Source organism: Harpia harpyja, chromosome 8 (assembly GCF_026419915.1).
Source record: "Harpia harpyja isolate bHarHar1 chromosome 8, bHarHar1 primary haplotype, whole genome shotgun sequence".
Lineage (NCBI taxonomy): Eukaryota > Metazoa > Chordata > Aves > Accipitriformes > Accipitridae > Harpia > Harpia harpyja.
In genome coordinates this window covers 2,105,997-2,121,139 of record NC_068947.1, presented here as the reverse complement: position 1 = coordinate 2,121,139, position 15,143 = coordinate 2,105,997, and the positions used below count along the sequence as shown (strand labels likewise).

Sequence of the window (15,143 nt, the reverse complement as noted above, 5' to 3'; positions counted from 1 at the left end):
AACTGAGGTTTGTTTTGATTTGGGAAGTAAAAGAAGGCTGACATGTCCTAAACCCAAGCTGTCTGATGAGATTGTAATAATTCCTGATTGTCATCACACTAGAATCCACTGATGCATACGATGCATAAAACAAAAGGAAGGTATTGCTTCAAAGCCTAGAGGTATGTTTATTTGCTGAGTGGGGCCACAGGGGGAAAGGTTGAGGGGTTTTGTTGTTGTTGTTTCAGGGCTGGTGTTCTTCATTTTGTTTTTCAAAATAAAACAAAATCATATTTTATCTGAATTTGTTTACCTATTTTGGGGATGATCATTTTACATTTTTGGCTAACTATACAAACTTAAAATCAATTGGTCATCTTCATTTGGTTTAACAACTGACACTGTTTGGTTATGAAATGCCTCCAGTGCATATCTTGGAGTGATTTGCACCCCAATCTCACAGCTAAGTTCACTGAGGCTCAGAGAAGTTAACCTCTTCACATGGAGCAAAATCCAACACACAAACAGAACACACAAATCCTCTCTGCTCTTTCGATGAGATCAGAGCATTTGCTGTTGTAACCTTTCAGAAGAGTGCAGTACATAGTCCCCTATTTTAACTTCAAAATGACTGTTACAGAAGGAAGTGTAGGCTCGCTCTTAACCAATATGACCATTATTGTGATACACACTCCCAAAGGAGGTGGAAGAGAGCTTGTTTGCTGGGACAGTTAAAATTATACCAGTGCTTATGAACATCTACTAAGGAACTCTCTACCTTGTCTGGCAACAAAGTAGGTTGCTCATGTAAAATTCTGTGAGTTTGTAATATTTTAATCAACGCACGTGGTGGCAATTGAAGAGGATAGATTTAACGTGAAATAGACGGACAAATTAATTGACATTTTAAGAAAAAGATCCCTTTCACAAATTCTGACATCTGTTTGAAAATTGTATTCAGAATTGAGTCATGAATCAAATTATAAGTACTGAAAAACTTCTGCCTCTATTGCTAGAGGCACTAGTTCAAGTCAAATTGTGGTAACTTCTCTCTCTAATTCTTCAGAGGCAGGCTAAGACCAGAAAGGAGATCTAGTGCCCCTGTTCCTCTCTAAAGAAAATTCCTCTTACGCTGCAGGAATTACAGAGTACTTCTCTGTTAATCGCCCCATACTGCAAGGTGGGGTAAGGTAAGGCAAAGGAAACCCGTTATTCATTCTGACATCCATGAGAACGATAAAGCTGCTTTCTTCGACAGCTGCAAACGTCTCCAACAAGGACACAATTTACTGTGTCCCATTTGTGGCTCACACATAAAACACCAGCCCACAGGTAACAGGGAAGGGAGATAAGGGCCTCCTAACTGGTGCCAGCACAGTCCCGTCTCGCCCCTCCCGTGGCACAGCCGCACCGGAGCTCTGCCATTATCTCATTTATACCACAGCTACATCTGTGTTCTCAACATACCCCTCTTCTTCCTGTAATAGGTATAAACTCCATGAAAAATTCCTTCACTAAAAAAAGTGAAGGAATCCCTGAAGACTTCTTACGAAGAAGGTGTGACTGACTTCAGCACTGAATTCCTGCCAGGACCGGCGAGCTAGCCCAGGGCTGATGGAAACTCCCGCAGGCTAGGTCCTCGGCTCCCGGGGCAACTTGCGAGAGCGAGCCGTGCTCCTGGGCTGGACTCACAGCAGTGCCCTGGCTCGGGAATTTCAGACAGCCCTCCGAACCACACAGCTGCACGTCTTTCAAGCTCCACACAGTAACTTGATTATATGCAGCAGGGTTGTCAAGTAAATAACAGCCTTATTCTACTAAATTCACTCTACACCCTGCCAGTGTGCTATTTCCTAGTAACGTTGCCGTGTGAATGATTTCACAATTCAAGATTGTTCAGCAGGTTCTCCGAGGGAGCAGTTTTTAATAGGATGATTGTGAGTCCATACAACTTGCCACCTCCATCACCGAGAACTGCTTCTGTAGCCAGACTTAATTTTCGCTCCATTCTTCCCTCCACCTGAAACAAACTTCGTGGAGTACTTTGCCAGATCACCGGGGCATGAACCATCTTTTTGTGCCATTTTGAGTAGTACCCGTGCCAGCAGCGTGCTCATCTGGGAAGGGGACGCACGAGGCATTGGAATAAAAGTATAATCTAGGGATAGAAGGTTTGTAACTGAAAAGCATATGAACTTGGTGGAAGTACCTCCTTCTCCTAATGACGCTGCATCTCCTGAAATGATGACAAGTAAATTCACGTCCTAATCACTGAAGCAAATCTAAAGTTTTGGAATGCTTTACTAGGAATTTGATTGGCTTAGATATTTACTAATTTTTACCATTTTTATTTATTAAATATTTATAAATAGTTCCTAATTTATTAATAATTACTACTGCTAATATTGTTACCAATATTAGGTATTGGTAACAAACCAAATCCTTGTTGTTTGCATTAATTTAATCTTTAATATATCACATGGAGATTGACAAATGAGATTACCTAAAAGAAATTATCCTTGTTAAGCTTTCAGAGTTCGCCCTACAGGGAAATGTTGAGACCTTATTGTTAGGAGTTCGCATTAAGATGATTTCCTAATTTTCTCAGGCCAGATAACAAGGTTACTTCCGAAGCAGACCATGACATTTTAAGTAATGAACATTATCATCTAATAGATAAATATGATCTTTGTTATCATGCAGTGACTGTTTGGAAGGGGTTTACATACAAGAATTTGAAGTCTGCTTGGGTTGAGTTTAGCATTATTTGCCATTTCTAACATTTTATGGTACAAATTTCTTAGGGTAAGACTGAGCAGAAAATGCCTAAACCATTACCAGCTATAACATATGCAGCATGAATATACTGGAAATCAGACACTGCTTTTGGCTGGGGGGGGTCAGAAAGCTGGTCTCAGGCTCTGCTGAAGATGGGCATTGCAATTCTTTCTGGTCATTACTCCAGCCTCCCTCTGCCATGACACACAGGCTGGCTTAACTCTTCTTGAATACTCTGATTTTCCCTGAATAAGACCCTAATGGAAAAAGTCTCCAGGTATTTACTCTGTAGTTATAGAATGTATTTGTGTGTAAGTGCATCTGTACACAGGGAATAACTAATTCTCTGTTGTCTTGCTACATGTGCATCCTCTAAATCACTACTTTGTCTCCACTGACATGACTAACTTTGAGATACAAAGCATGGACAGCCCAAACCGTTTAGAAGACTTTCTTCAGTAGATTAAGATTGGCGGTACGCTAACGATATTTGTCTGAATTTTGTAAAGAAAGGATGTTTGATGATCTGTAGGCAGATCAATTATTTTTATTTTTCTTATTGTTTGATCTGTGTGTTATTTTTACAGGTACTATGAATTAATGTAAGCATTCTGTCACTGGAGACATAGAGCAACAATGTAAGAATAATGCTTCTGAATTAGCCTTTTTTTCTGAAATGTAAATTTAGTTGTAGCCATACTGTACAATCAGAATGTATTTGGAGATGACAGCCTAACAATATTTTTTTTAAAAGTTCAGCAACATGCCTCAGCAGAGAGCAAATTATCACAGAAATCACTTAAATGTCATCAATAATGTTTCGAAATGGGATGTCATCTTCACAAACTTTTTCATCACACTGCCCAAAGCTGTCTTGCTTCCCTGTGCAAAGCACATCTACTGTGTTTAATATGAGCTACCTGCACTTTACAACTATATTCTACAGGTGTAAATGATTTCACAAGATGCAAGACCCTATACAAGTAAGAGATGTTGAATGCATCTGGAAAGAGCAACTTCACTGCAACCTGTGTTTTCCATAAAAAAAGAAAGGTGTTGAAACTGCAAATTCTCCTGCTACACACAAGCTGATATCTATATCCTCATTCAGACAAAACCACACAGACCTTTTGCCTAGAGGCTTGATTCCAAGAATATCTGAAACATCTGAAAAACCCAGGAAAAGCCCAGCAATTTGATGTCCCTTCATAAGTGTGGGTGAAACCATCATAGGATCCTTACTTTTTCCTTTCATTTTCTAGTATCCTGAATAAATCTTTGAAGTATTGGGGAACACGGACAATCACATTTTCTGAAGGACCTATATCTTTGAGCTCTGGATAGAGTCTGGTGTCAATCACCTTCTTGATGTATCCCAGCCAGTCAAACTGCAATGACAAAGAGAAGGCTGGTTAAAGCAGATTATGAAGAGAGATGGTTTATTAACTAAGTTGCACCTGTGAGACTAATGGTTTCAAAGATTTACTTACTAAAAATTCAGAAATTATTGCACTTTGTCATCACATTTGTTTTCAAACCTCAGTAAAGTCGTAACTATATTTAAAAGAACATATATTGTAATTGAGTACGCACATTCCTAGAGATATTCCTTTAACATGCTGCTCTGTGTACTAAAGGCAATTTTAATTATATAGGTCAGACGCTAAAAGAATAATTGTGCAATTATCCTCAACCAACCTGTGGAATCATGGCACTAAGCTCCGATATGTTCATTTTATTGTACATCACCTCGCTTGTGCGATTTTCATATGGAATCATGATCTGGGAAAAAAAAAAAACAAACAAACATCAAAACAAGGATTATCTTGCAGGGACCTGCTCTTACATCATTACTATCCATCATAATCCCAGTGCAGAAATATCTCACCACCTGTTTTCCAAGCATTCATGGCATTAACGTCCCTCTCTGAGGATGGCATTTAACCAGGAGAAATGGAACACAGTTCATTGTCAGTTTAACTTATTACTGGGGAATTTAATGAGCTGCATGTCGTCTTTGAACATATTGGACCAATTTTTACTCTGATTATACTAAGGAAATGCATGTTGATTCATAAGAGATAAAAGCACACCTAGACCATTAATACTTACTCATCCCATCATGTCAGACAGAAGCCAGCTCCAAACTATATGGTTTAAAAGGTCAAATCTGAGATAGGTATGCTGGAAGCGCATCTCATCTCTCGGATTTGAACACGTTCTTGCTATGGCCTGACTCCGTGTGAGGGAAGAGCCAGATACACACAAGTTTCTCCTTATTTTACCCCACCATCCTGATTTCCATAGCGGGAAACCTGGGTATATAGGCCAGACATGAATTAAAGCATTCTCCAGCCAGGACTCTCATCCGGGTGACCCAGAGGAGCCAGACCTCAGGATCCTCTGCAGTGTCACAGTCGAAGGACATAGCAAAAGAATTCCTAAATAGAAAACAAGTCCTTTTATAACTGACAAGGGACATTCAGATTCCAGGATGGCAGTATGGTTCATAACAGAAAAACAAACCAAGTACAAGATATAGCTCAAAATTTTCTCAGGGTTCAAGAGGAACAAGAATTCCCGATGGCAATTCCAGCCCTGCTCTAAGGTAAATCCTATATAACAGGCTGTATGCTGTGCAATTTAAAGAGGACAGAGATTGACGCCAGACTAACCAGACAGCTGGCAGTTCTCCAATCAAAATTCTCCAGTAAGGGTCTGCGGTTTTACTATTGCTCAAGCCACACAGAAAAAAAATTACTTTCTTCTCCCTTTCTGCAAATTTCATTTATCTGACAAATCTTTAAACTCTTCTTGAACCCGTTTGCTCCCTTCCTCTCAAAACTTTCCCTCTTCCTCCAGTAATTCAAACCTAATTGAAATCTTCCTTGTACACAAGCAGCTCTCTCGAAGCATGCCACTCCTTCCTATATCTAAAGTATCCTCCCTTTATTCTTGCTGTCTCCCCCTGAGCACACAAGTTCTCCGTTATATACTTTCACTTAAAATGAATGCAGAGGAACGCAGGATACAGTAAAAGCCTAAGTAACAAACAGGACTATCTCCGTTTGAAATCATGGTAAAATGTTTACATAAATCATTGTGCTCGTTAGGAATTATGCAACAATCCATGTCCCTGGACTCATGCCTAATATCTGCATACATTTTAGGAGGATTGTTCACACTAAAGGGAAATTAGGTAACCATGAGCAAATATGGCTTGTTGCACTATGGTATGCATTACTGATCCTGAGGGTTGTTATATGATCCATGTCATCTTCTACGGCAACTTCACCTATGTACTTTGTGGATTAAAGCTCTGCAAGACATTCATTAAGTAAAGCATTAGAGCTACCGGAGGTAGCGATGCTTCTTCTTATCACACCACTGATAAACAGAAGAAACATTTTCTGTTTTTCAAGTCTACTGGGTCACAATGAAGTATCTGCTCATTAGTCCACCCACATTAGGTATCTGAAGCTGAATATTGGGCTTTATTTAGAGGTTTGACAAAATTTCATCTCTTTCAGCAGAGAGATGGAAACACTGATTTACTACTACTGTGGATGGCCCTCAATTCTCCACACACACCCCGTTAAGAAGCATCACTGCCTTTCCTCCTGTAGACTGCAACAGCAGAGCCCAGGGAAAAGTCATCTGCTGCATCACCTGCCCTGCGCAACAGGCTTCTCTGTTAACAGGAGACCCAGCATTTCATAGGGGACGGCTTCTTTCCTTGGCGATACGAAGAAATACTCAGCTCAGCTGGCAATTCTGCAAATCAGGGTCAAGTTTGTAGCCCTAACCTTTGCTGTTTTCCAACACCGAGGCTAACTCTTCTCTCTAGCTTTAGAAGAAGTGGAAACGATAATGGACTTGCAGCTCCCGGGAGCAGGATTCCTGTGCTAGCCATACTGAAACAGGGATATGGGGAAGCAGAAACACTCCTTCAGCTTGCAAGAGTCCTAATGCATAAATTAAACTCCACAAGAGGGGAAAACTGTCGCCAAGTAAATCGGTCAGAACCAAGTACCAGATTTAAATCTGCTTAGCTTTCCTAAATTCACTGGGTCCCCTAAATTAAAACTCATGGAGTTTCTCATCCCCTCTCCCAGGGTGCCCCATGAAAGCAGCTCAGGAGCTCACTGCGGTGCTGCTGTAACCACCACCCTCTCACTACCAAACACCAATATCCCACCTCAGTCTTGCACTGCTTTTAGACAGTTCTGCAGAGCATCAGCCTAGTCAGCTCCCTGAATACATGGTAATGTATTCTCCACATAGCTGCACAGCAGGGACTCAAATTCTGCCCAAGTTCAAAATTACAGAATCATAGAATCAAAGAATCATGTAGGTTGGAAGAGACCTTTAAGATCATTGAGTCCAACCATAAACCTAACACTGCCAAGTCCACCACTAAACCATGTCCCTAAGTCTCACATCTACACGTCTTTTAAATACCTCCAGGGATGGTGACACCACCGCTTCCCTGGGCAGCCTGTTCCAATGCCTGACAACCCTTTTGGTGAAGAAATTGTTCCTAATATCCAATCTAACCCTCCCCCGGAGCAACTTGAGGCCATTTTCTCTCATCCCATGACTTGTTCCTTGGGAGAAGAGACTGACCCCCAGCTCGCTACACCCTCCTTTCAGGTAGTTGTAGAGAGCAATAAGGTCTCCCCTCAGCCTCCTTTTCTCCAGACTAAACCCCAGTTTCCTCAGCTGTTCCTCGTAAGTCTTGTGCTCTAGACCCTTCACCAGCTTCGTTGCCCTTCTCTGGACACGCTCCAGCACCTCAAGGTCTTTCTTGTAGTGAGGGGCCCAAAACTGAACACAGGACTCGAGGTGCGGCCTCACCAGTGCCGAGTACAGGTCGCTTCCCTGCTCCTGCTGGCCATGCTACTTCTGATACAGGCCAGGGGTTTTTTTGTAAAAGCTAGCTTCAACCCCACAGTAGATTACCAACCTCAGCTATTTTAACTTCCAGTCTTAGAACCGACTTCATATCAGATTCAGCTCGTGAAGCGTTTGCGCCCAGCAGCACTGCTGTATCAACCATGAACTGCAAAAAGGCATCTCGGTACTGTAAACAAACAAAAAGAGTGAAATCACAACTGGATTTGCTCTTGAGCACAGCTGTAGCAGTAGACCAGAAATGCCCAGTTATAGCAAGAAGTATAATACTTTGTACTTTCATGCCCTAGCAACCAAAATTGTGCCTTCCTTACCTTGAATGCCTGCTGTCATCAAGGAAAAAAAGGATAAATAACACTGTAAACGTACTGTGCATGACAGAGAGAGATACCTGCTGTGGTTCACAGAGTATAAATCTCAGGAAATGCAAGTGACACTTCTGGATTAGACTGACAACACTTACAGCTCTTACAATGGGATTAGACGATGTGTACGAGTGTACACCAATATTTTACACCAACTCATACAGTAATCAGAGTAGGACTGAAGAAGTACTTGTATACAAGTGCAAGCTTAGCAGCTGAGAAGATAGCGAGATAAAGGGACACTCCACTGAGCTCTCTCCTCTATTCCTGCCACGGCACTGCAACACGTGTACCTGCCACAGTGCTATGCTCTGCTCTCCCCGGGCTATCCTAATAAAGCACATTTTAAACTCAGTGTGTACACACAAATTTTAGCAAAATACACTGTATGTAATGATACTGCAGTGATTTCTGTGCTACATCCTCCCCAGCATAATCCTTCAGAGATTTTGGAGGGATCAGATTGCTCCTCATCAACTCCTACCGACCCGCAGTCCAGGAAAGGCAAAAACATACCCCAACGCATTTCCACCTTAAATCTTTTAGTAGATACAAGCCTTTGTATCCTGGCATCATCTAGTCTGATAGATGTGGCTAAAATACTGACTAACCTCTCAGGGAACTCAAAAGGGAAGCAAAACTGTAAAAACTTAATCAGTAGCTGCATGTGCTGGATACTGCCCACAGGCTTTCATCAAGTGAGGGGGAAAAAGGTGCTGTCATTGTCAAATATTGATACATTAAAGCCCTTGATAAACATCGTTGGTTCATGACTGCTGTCCATAGAAAAGCAGCAAGAAACTGAGCTGTAGCAGAGAAACCAAAGGGCGGGGGGAAAGAAGAAATATATACTTGAAACCTGTTGAGGAACTCTTGTTCCCTTCATTAAATGAATTCAGGTTATTGATGATAATAACCTGCAGTGGCTCTTGAAATGTGCTCAGCCTTCTGGCCTAATTGAGCCCAAGAGGCAGCCCATGGACACGGCAGCTTCTGGGCTTCACTTCGTTGAGATGTTCTTGAGCTTCTGGGGACTTTGTCCCCTACCTGGGAACTCCTGGGTCCCCCCCGAGGGACACGAGGGTTCCCGCTGCCACCAGGTCACGTAAAAGTTAAGGTGAGGGTAGCTCCAGCAGCCGCCGACTCTGGCAGCCACGCTTGACCAAAGGGTGCCCGCAGCCTTTCTTCTAGCTGACTCCTGATCAAGAAAGGTCGAGGACCCTTTGAGCCCATGCCGGAGAGATCTACCTAAGAGCCAGGCCCAGAGCACAGCTCCCAGAGGCTGTCAACAGATGCAGGAGTTCACAAAGAAAAGGCCAGCAAACGTTGCCCTTTCTTAGTTTGGAACTCAACAAAACAAAACCAACAATGAAAAAAACTGAGGGGAAAAATGGTCACTCTGATTTCCAATTAATAATACTTACAGATTTGGCTTCTGTGGTGTTTTCTAGGTAATCCTCTCGAGATGCAAGAGAGAGGCTTGCTTGGTCGAGCTGTTAAAAATAACAAGCAGCAGCATTTAATAGGTAAATTCATCAGAATGCAAAGGCAGCCCTATAAGCAACCTTTGAAGAGTTCAAGTTTTTCTGGCCATTATGGTAGATGTGTGTAAATATCTAATACATAATACCCTGCACCAGCCTGAGTTCCACAGGATTTCAAAACAACAGAAAAATGCTATACTGTGCTGACAGACGTTACCTAAATCACATTACTGTGATCTAGGGAGCCTCAGATGCCCCCTGCAATATCTGAGCCACCTACTACAGCAAAGAATCACCTACGTGATTTCTGTGTTTATGGCTCCATTAGCGAGTAGGTAATGCAATAGGACTGGGTCTACAGGATCAAACAGTTGGTGCTGACCACCAATCCAAACATATTTCAGGGGCACAAGAGCCAGCTTGAGACAAACGCTAGTCTAGTGTACGGACCAAATGCCCATTAGGTGCTGGAGCATGTTAGCTGCTGTGTATCTGGAAAGCATTGCTAGCCTTCTTTGACTGAAATTGAGGTTATATTTTTAACCTTCACCCTAGACCAGCACTGAGTGCTGTATTTGTCTTTTTGAATAGATGTACTGAAACAGCTGGATACCAGCTGCAGAAATGGTTGCATGCATGCAGGGGAAATTGTTATGCCTCCAGTACATTAGCTAAAGATGTCTGGTAGGTTCAGGTGGATCTTTGACCTTCACTTATCTTTTTGATCTAAACATGGATCAAATTTGTTGGCCTACATTCACCCTAATATTGGAATAATGTCCTCAAGGTAATTTCTAAACCAGTCCTGAAATTTCATTGAGACCTGCGCTTAGTCTTTTGAGTGAAAGGACTACATGGGAGTATTTGCATATAGTTTCAAGTTCCTAGCCAGAAAAAACTCACAGTGCAGCATAGATCTTAAAATTACTACTGGAAACTGACGTTTCCCAAAACACTTAACGTGATCAGGTTAGGTTAGGGTATGGAAGCCGAAGCTGAAAACATGATTCAGCCAGCTTCCAAACTGAATAAGATACTGATTGGAGCAGAAACAACAGTTTTGATGTTCTAAAATTATTATTCTGACGCTGTATTTGTTTTTAAAAAGTAAGTCTAGTGAAGAGAGATTGTATTTATTCACACAACTTCACTTAAGTCTTTTTTAATCTAAGTCCTACACCACTGATATTTCACATTTTGTACATTTATAAAAATGACCTAAATAAATACAACTTAGACTCTAAAATGAATGAGTAAATGTCATCTTTTCCTCTGCTGGCTGATGTTCTCAACCTTTAAAATATACCATAAACAAATAAAACAAACCATCCACTAAAAGGAGACTAGCTGTAATGCTTAGTGCAACTCTGATTCTTTGAAAAACAGTATCACTTTCTTTTTTCAGCATATTGAAGCAAAAAGAATATACTTTGCATATGTGTGTCCTGGTAATAGTTAACTTCAGATGATTTGGCCTATTTCAATTATGTGACTGTTGCATGAATTGCTCATCCAAATTTTCCTGGCTTAAGAGTTAGATTTGACAACCCATTGAAACCAAGAAAGCACAAATAAGAGAAACAAACAAAAAACCTAACTTCTTCAGCCCTCAAGAAAAAAAAGATCATGTTGAATGTTGAAAAAAGTTTTATTTGGAGTTTCGATTTTTTTCTGATCCATTCATGATTTTGCAATGCTGAACAAAAAGAATTTTGCAATAGAGCCGTTTTCACAAGCAGATTGAAATACTCCATGATACATCTGCACCCCTGGGAATTTGTTAAAACATGGACAAAGTAGAATACTGGCTGATGTATTCTGCAGATCAAGTTCTTAATCAAATTAAAAACAACAGAATACCCTATGGAATAATATGTTATTCATAGTCTGTAGTGCTTCAGTTATTTAGATACCTAATTCTTAGATGCCGCTAAGCATGCTGAGTGAAGATACTGCTAGGTATAATTCGTTGCCAATAGGCCAGCAATAAGGATGTAACTGCCCAGCCCTTTGCTGACAGGTGACTTGGACTGAAATATTATGACAGGAAATATCTAAATATCTCTCCTGATTCTACTGTTTCAGTTCTTTTAAACAAATCTCCAGACAAAGCAATCCTGACAGGGTCTGAACAGCATCTTAGCAGAATGACATCTTTAATAGAGGAAACTGTTGATCTGCTGTTGACTATTCAGGAAAACGTCCACGAGATAGGGAAAAGTTACCCTTCAATTTTATACCAGTTAAATGCCTCAGTCAAAAGACATTTTACAGAACTGACTCAGAATCCACATCACTCCAGTACAACCACAGTTAACTGTTGTTTGATCCCTAAATACAGTGTATTCTTGGCTACGTTTCTACAGCTGGCCGAGATGCTAGCAACGTAAGGATCATAGATGCTATTTTGCTGTGATGAATGGCATCATAACTTTCTTCTTTGTCCCTTTTCTTGCCTTCATAAACTATTTTCCTGTAGCTGGGGAGGGCTGGTCTACGCTGGCTCCTCATCTCTACTTCTTAAACAACAATGCATTTGGCCCAGACACTCAGTCTTGCCATGGTGAGATCTCACAGTAATACAATTCTCTCTGGAGTTCTTCAGACTACAGTGAGGCAACATTTCTTGGGTCTTTTTCTCACTAATCTAAATTGTTGTGTAATGCCATGCACTGTTAACAAACTGGTAATGCTTTGGTCCAAAAGCAATAGCATTTCAGTAAAAAGGTAAATTCTGTGCTTCAGGCTTAGAAGTGTTTGGGATACATCTGTGTTGTAAGGTGCTGTATAAGCACAAAATAATGTGTTGCCATCTCAAGAAAAAAAGCTCAAGTTCAAAGTATCTGCTACTGATGCACCATTCCTCATCTTCACACACAAAAAACATTCTTCGTGCAACTGATGAGCCACAAGCAGCACCCAGAACACCCCTAGGACTAGATATCCACCTCTCATTTTCATGCACATAGACCCTGGACATTGGTCCACTGGGAACATATTTTACCTTTTTTTGCCATTTGAAAGGAGAAAATATCCTGTACAGAAATATTTTTCAATAGCACGTGGTTCCTAGTGGCTTCTACATTCCTATAAATTGGCACCTATGTACATCTGTAAGTCAGTAGATGATAGCAACAATAATCAAGTGCAAACGTGTGGCGTGTAAACATGTTTTTTAAAAAATGAGACCACAAAATACCATGCAAAGTAACCTATTAGATATGCTATATGGTACCTTCAGGATATACCGATTGGAGATTTTGTCATCGGCAGCCACATATAAACGGATGAAGACAGAGTTACTGTATTGACCACGAAGAGTTGCCAAGGTTTGGACTAAGCTAAACCTCCTTTCTGACCACAGCCCTTCAGGTCCAATGTTGGATTCCAGCACAGGCCAGCGGAAAGGTGAGTGCCTCAGTATACTTAACAGGGGTTTCACGTCCGCTTTTTCAATTTTATCTGAAACGTCAAAGTATGACAACAATTACATTCCAGAGAATTCAAATCCAGCAGCAGCCACGTGAAACACAAAGATTTATTGGCATTGACCAGTTTCTAGGCAAGACAAAACACAATAGTTGAAACCCAAAGCCTCTGCTCTGCCTGTGAGCACAGGAGCGCAGGAATCCAACCCAGTTTATCTGCATCAAGAATAAGAGAGGTAAATCAATGCCTTTCGAAAAAGGCAAGGGCTGGAATCAAGTCAATTGAAAAACATTCCTCGCTTAGGAACTAGCATAGAAACTTCACTGTTTCTGAGAGGGGGTTATTGTACATAATCAAAGGCAGAGGGGTCAGCATCTCGGCACGGGGGCTGCAGGGCAGGCTGTCGCAGTTGCTGACAGTCAGTCTCAGGCCACGCTGGAAGAAAAGTGCACAGGAAAAAAAGCCTGAAAGAGCCAGAAGGACAAAGGGCACTTTGAAGGACAAAGTCCATTCCCTCCCAACTCGTCTTTCACCCGTGCAGCTACGTACAGTTAGTGATGTGTCCCAACCCAGTGTACATCACCTTACAGCAACATTTAGAAGCTCAGGAAAAGCACTCCGCAAAGGTGGCTATAGGGCTCCCCGTCCAAACTTGCTTGACGTGCAGATAACTCGAAGCTAAAGAGTCCAGGGCTGTCTATACCCAGCCCTGTGGAAGTGTTTTGATTAAATGGATTTAGAGAAAGGTAGAAGGTGCTGAGCAAAAGGCTCTTGAAAGTGTCAGTATGAGAATTTCATCAGAGGGCTCCTCTGATTTCCCAGGCATTACCCCCACACCCCTGGGGCATGGTTTTGGCATCCTTTTGCACCAACAAATATCCCTTCACAGTTCCCTGACAAGCAGAGGTCTCTAAGACTGACTTCTTGTGCCTTGGTGTACCTTAGTCTTGATAGGCAGCTTCAGAAACGTGTAGATGACCCTCTGCATTCAGTTGAATCCAAATCAGCGAAACCTGTGCATCCGCACAAAGCTTCACAGAGCTCAACAGTCAGCAAAAAAGCCTGCCTTTTTAAACATAGGTAACACATACGTGTCCCTCTCAAATCAGGCCACTCACTTACTCTCATTCATGCAGGATGCATAAAGGGTCTTGGCTTTCTGTACAGCTTCACTGTCTCGTCTTTTGCTGATGGGTTTCTCAAGCAATGCTGAAAAGACAAACAAAATTTTTTTTCAATACATCAGAAAATGTAGGAACTGTCTGTTTGCCTGTCTCAGCACTTGCTTTAATCATAGCGTTTGTTTAATTAAGGATGAGGTTCCACATGTATTTTCTTAAGCACTAACACAGACATAATTGCACTTTTTTCAATCCGCAACAGAGAAGGATTTTTTTTTTTTTTTTTTATTTAAGAGGACTGATTTAAAGCCAGTTGACAGATGCTGCTTATTACTCGTCCTCACGAACAGCCACCCTCAGCAAACTGAGGGGACAGGGAATCACGGGGCGAGGGTGGGAACCAGCGCACAGGGCAGGGAGTAAGGAATTCCTTCAAGTGGCTCAACCTCTGGTGCTGGTACATTATGAAACTGGGGTATAACAGAGAAGGTGGCAGGATCCCAGGAGCAAGACTGCTGGTGTTCACTCTTGCCAGCTCTGCTGCTGAAAGCAAGCAGCAGAGAACTGCCCCGTTGTCTGTCAAAGGCACACAATCTCAGTCTTGTAAATGACACAGAAGGCCAAGTGTCCAACTACTATGTGAGAAGCTGCACTATATAGCTCCCTCACACTATAGGTGTCAACCTCCTTGGTGCCTGAAAGCCAAACCAGTTTTTCTAAGCTGTCATCTCTCTGCATTCCTTGCATTCCTCACATTATGTCGTGGAAGTGAACTAGCATGAAAAGCACATCTGAATCTCAGCAGTCCACTCTCAGCTGCCTCGAGCCATTTTATCCAAGTTGTAAATCAGCCATGATGCAGCTGCAGATGCACACACTACAGCTAAATGCAGAGGCAGCTTAGCTTCAGGGAGATCTATCAGCTCAGGTGCAGCACAGCACGAGCATTTCCACAGCCGAGAGAAGCAGGGTAGTACTTAAGCACAGCACAGAAGCGGGGCTAGCAAACCCTGTTGGACCTCACCTGGTTTTGCAAGACCCAAACAGGTCCTGCACAGCATTACCTAATTGTT

The 15,143-nt window shown here is 41.8% G+C and overlaps 1 protein-coding gene across 2 annotated transcripts in view; it reads right to left on the bottom strand.

Annotated features, from left to right (window-relative positions):
* The window catches only part of PHEX (phosphate regulating endopeptidase X-linked), a 103,347-nt gene that overhangs the window by 64,201 nt on the left and 24,003 nt on the right, over window positions 1-15,143 (bottom strand). For both annotated transcript variants that reach the window (XM_052795010.1, XM_052795011.1), the window contains exons 4-9: window positions 14,072-14,158; window positions 12,756-12,982; window positions 9,461-9,529; window positions 7,724-7,840; window positions 4,456-4,539; window positions 4,000-4,145 (exon numbers count right to left, since the gene is read on the bottom strand). In XM_052795010.1, the coding sequence (XP_052650970.1) occupies window positions 4,000-4,145; window positions 4,456-4,539; window positions 7,724-7,840; window positions 9,461-9,529; window positions 12,756-12,982; window positions 14,072-14,158 (730 nt within the window). The remainder of the gene's footprint in view (window positions 1-3,999; window positions 4,146-4,455; window positions 4,540-7,723; window positions 7,841-9,460; window positions 9,530-12,755; window positions 12,983-14,071; window positions 14,159-15,143) is intronic.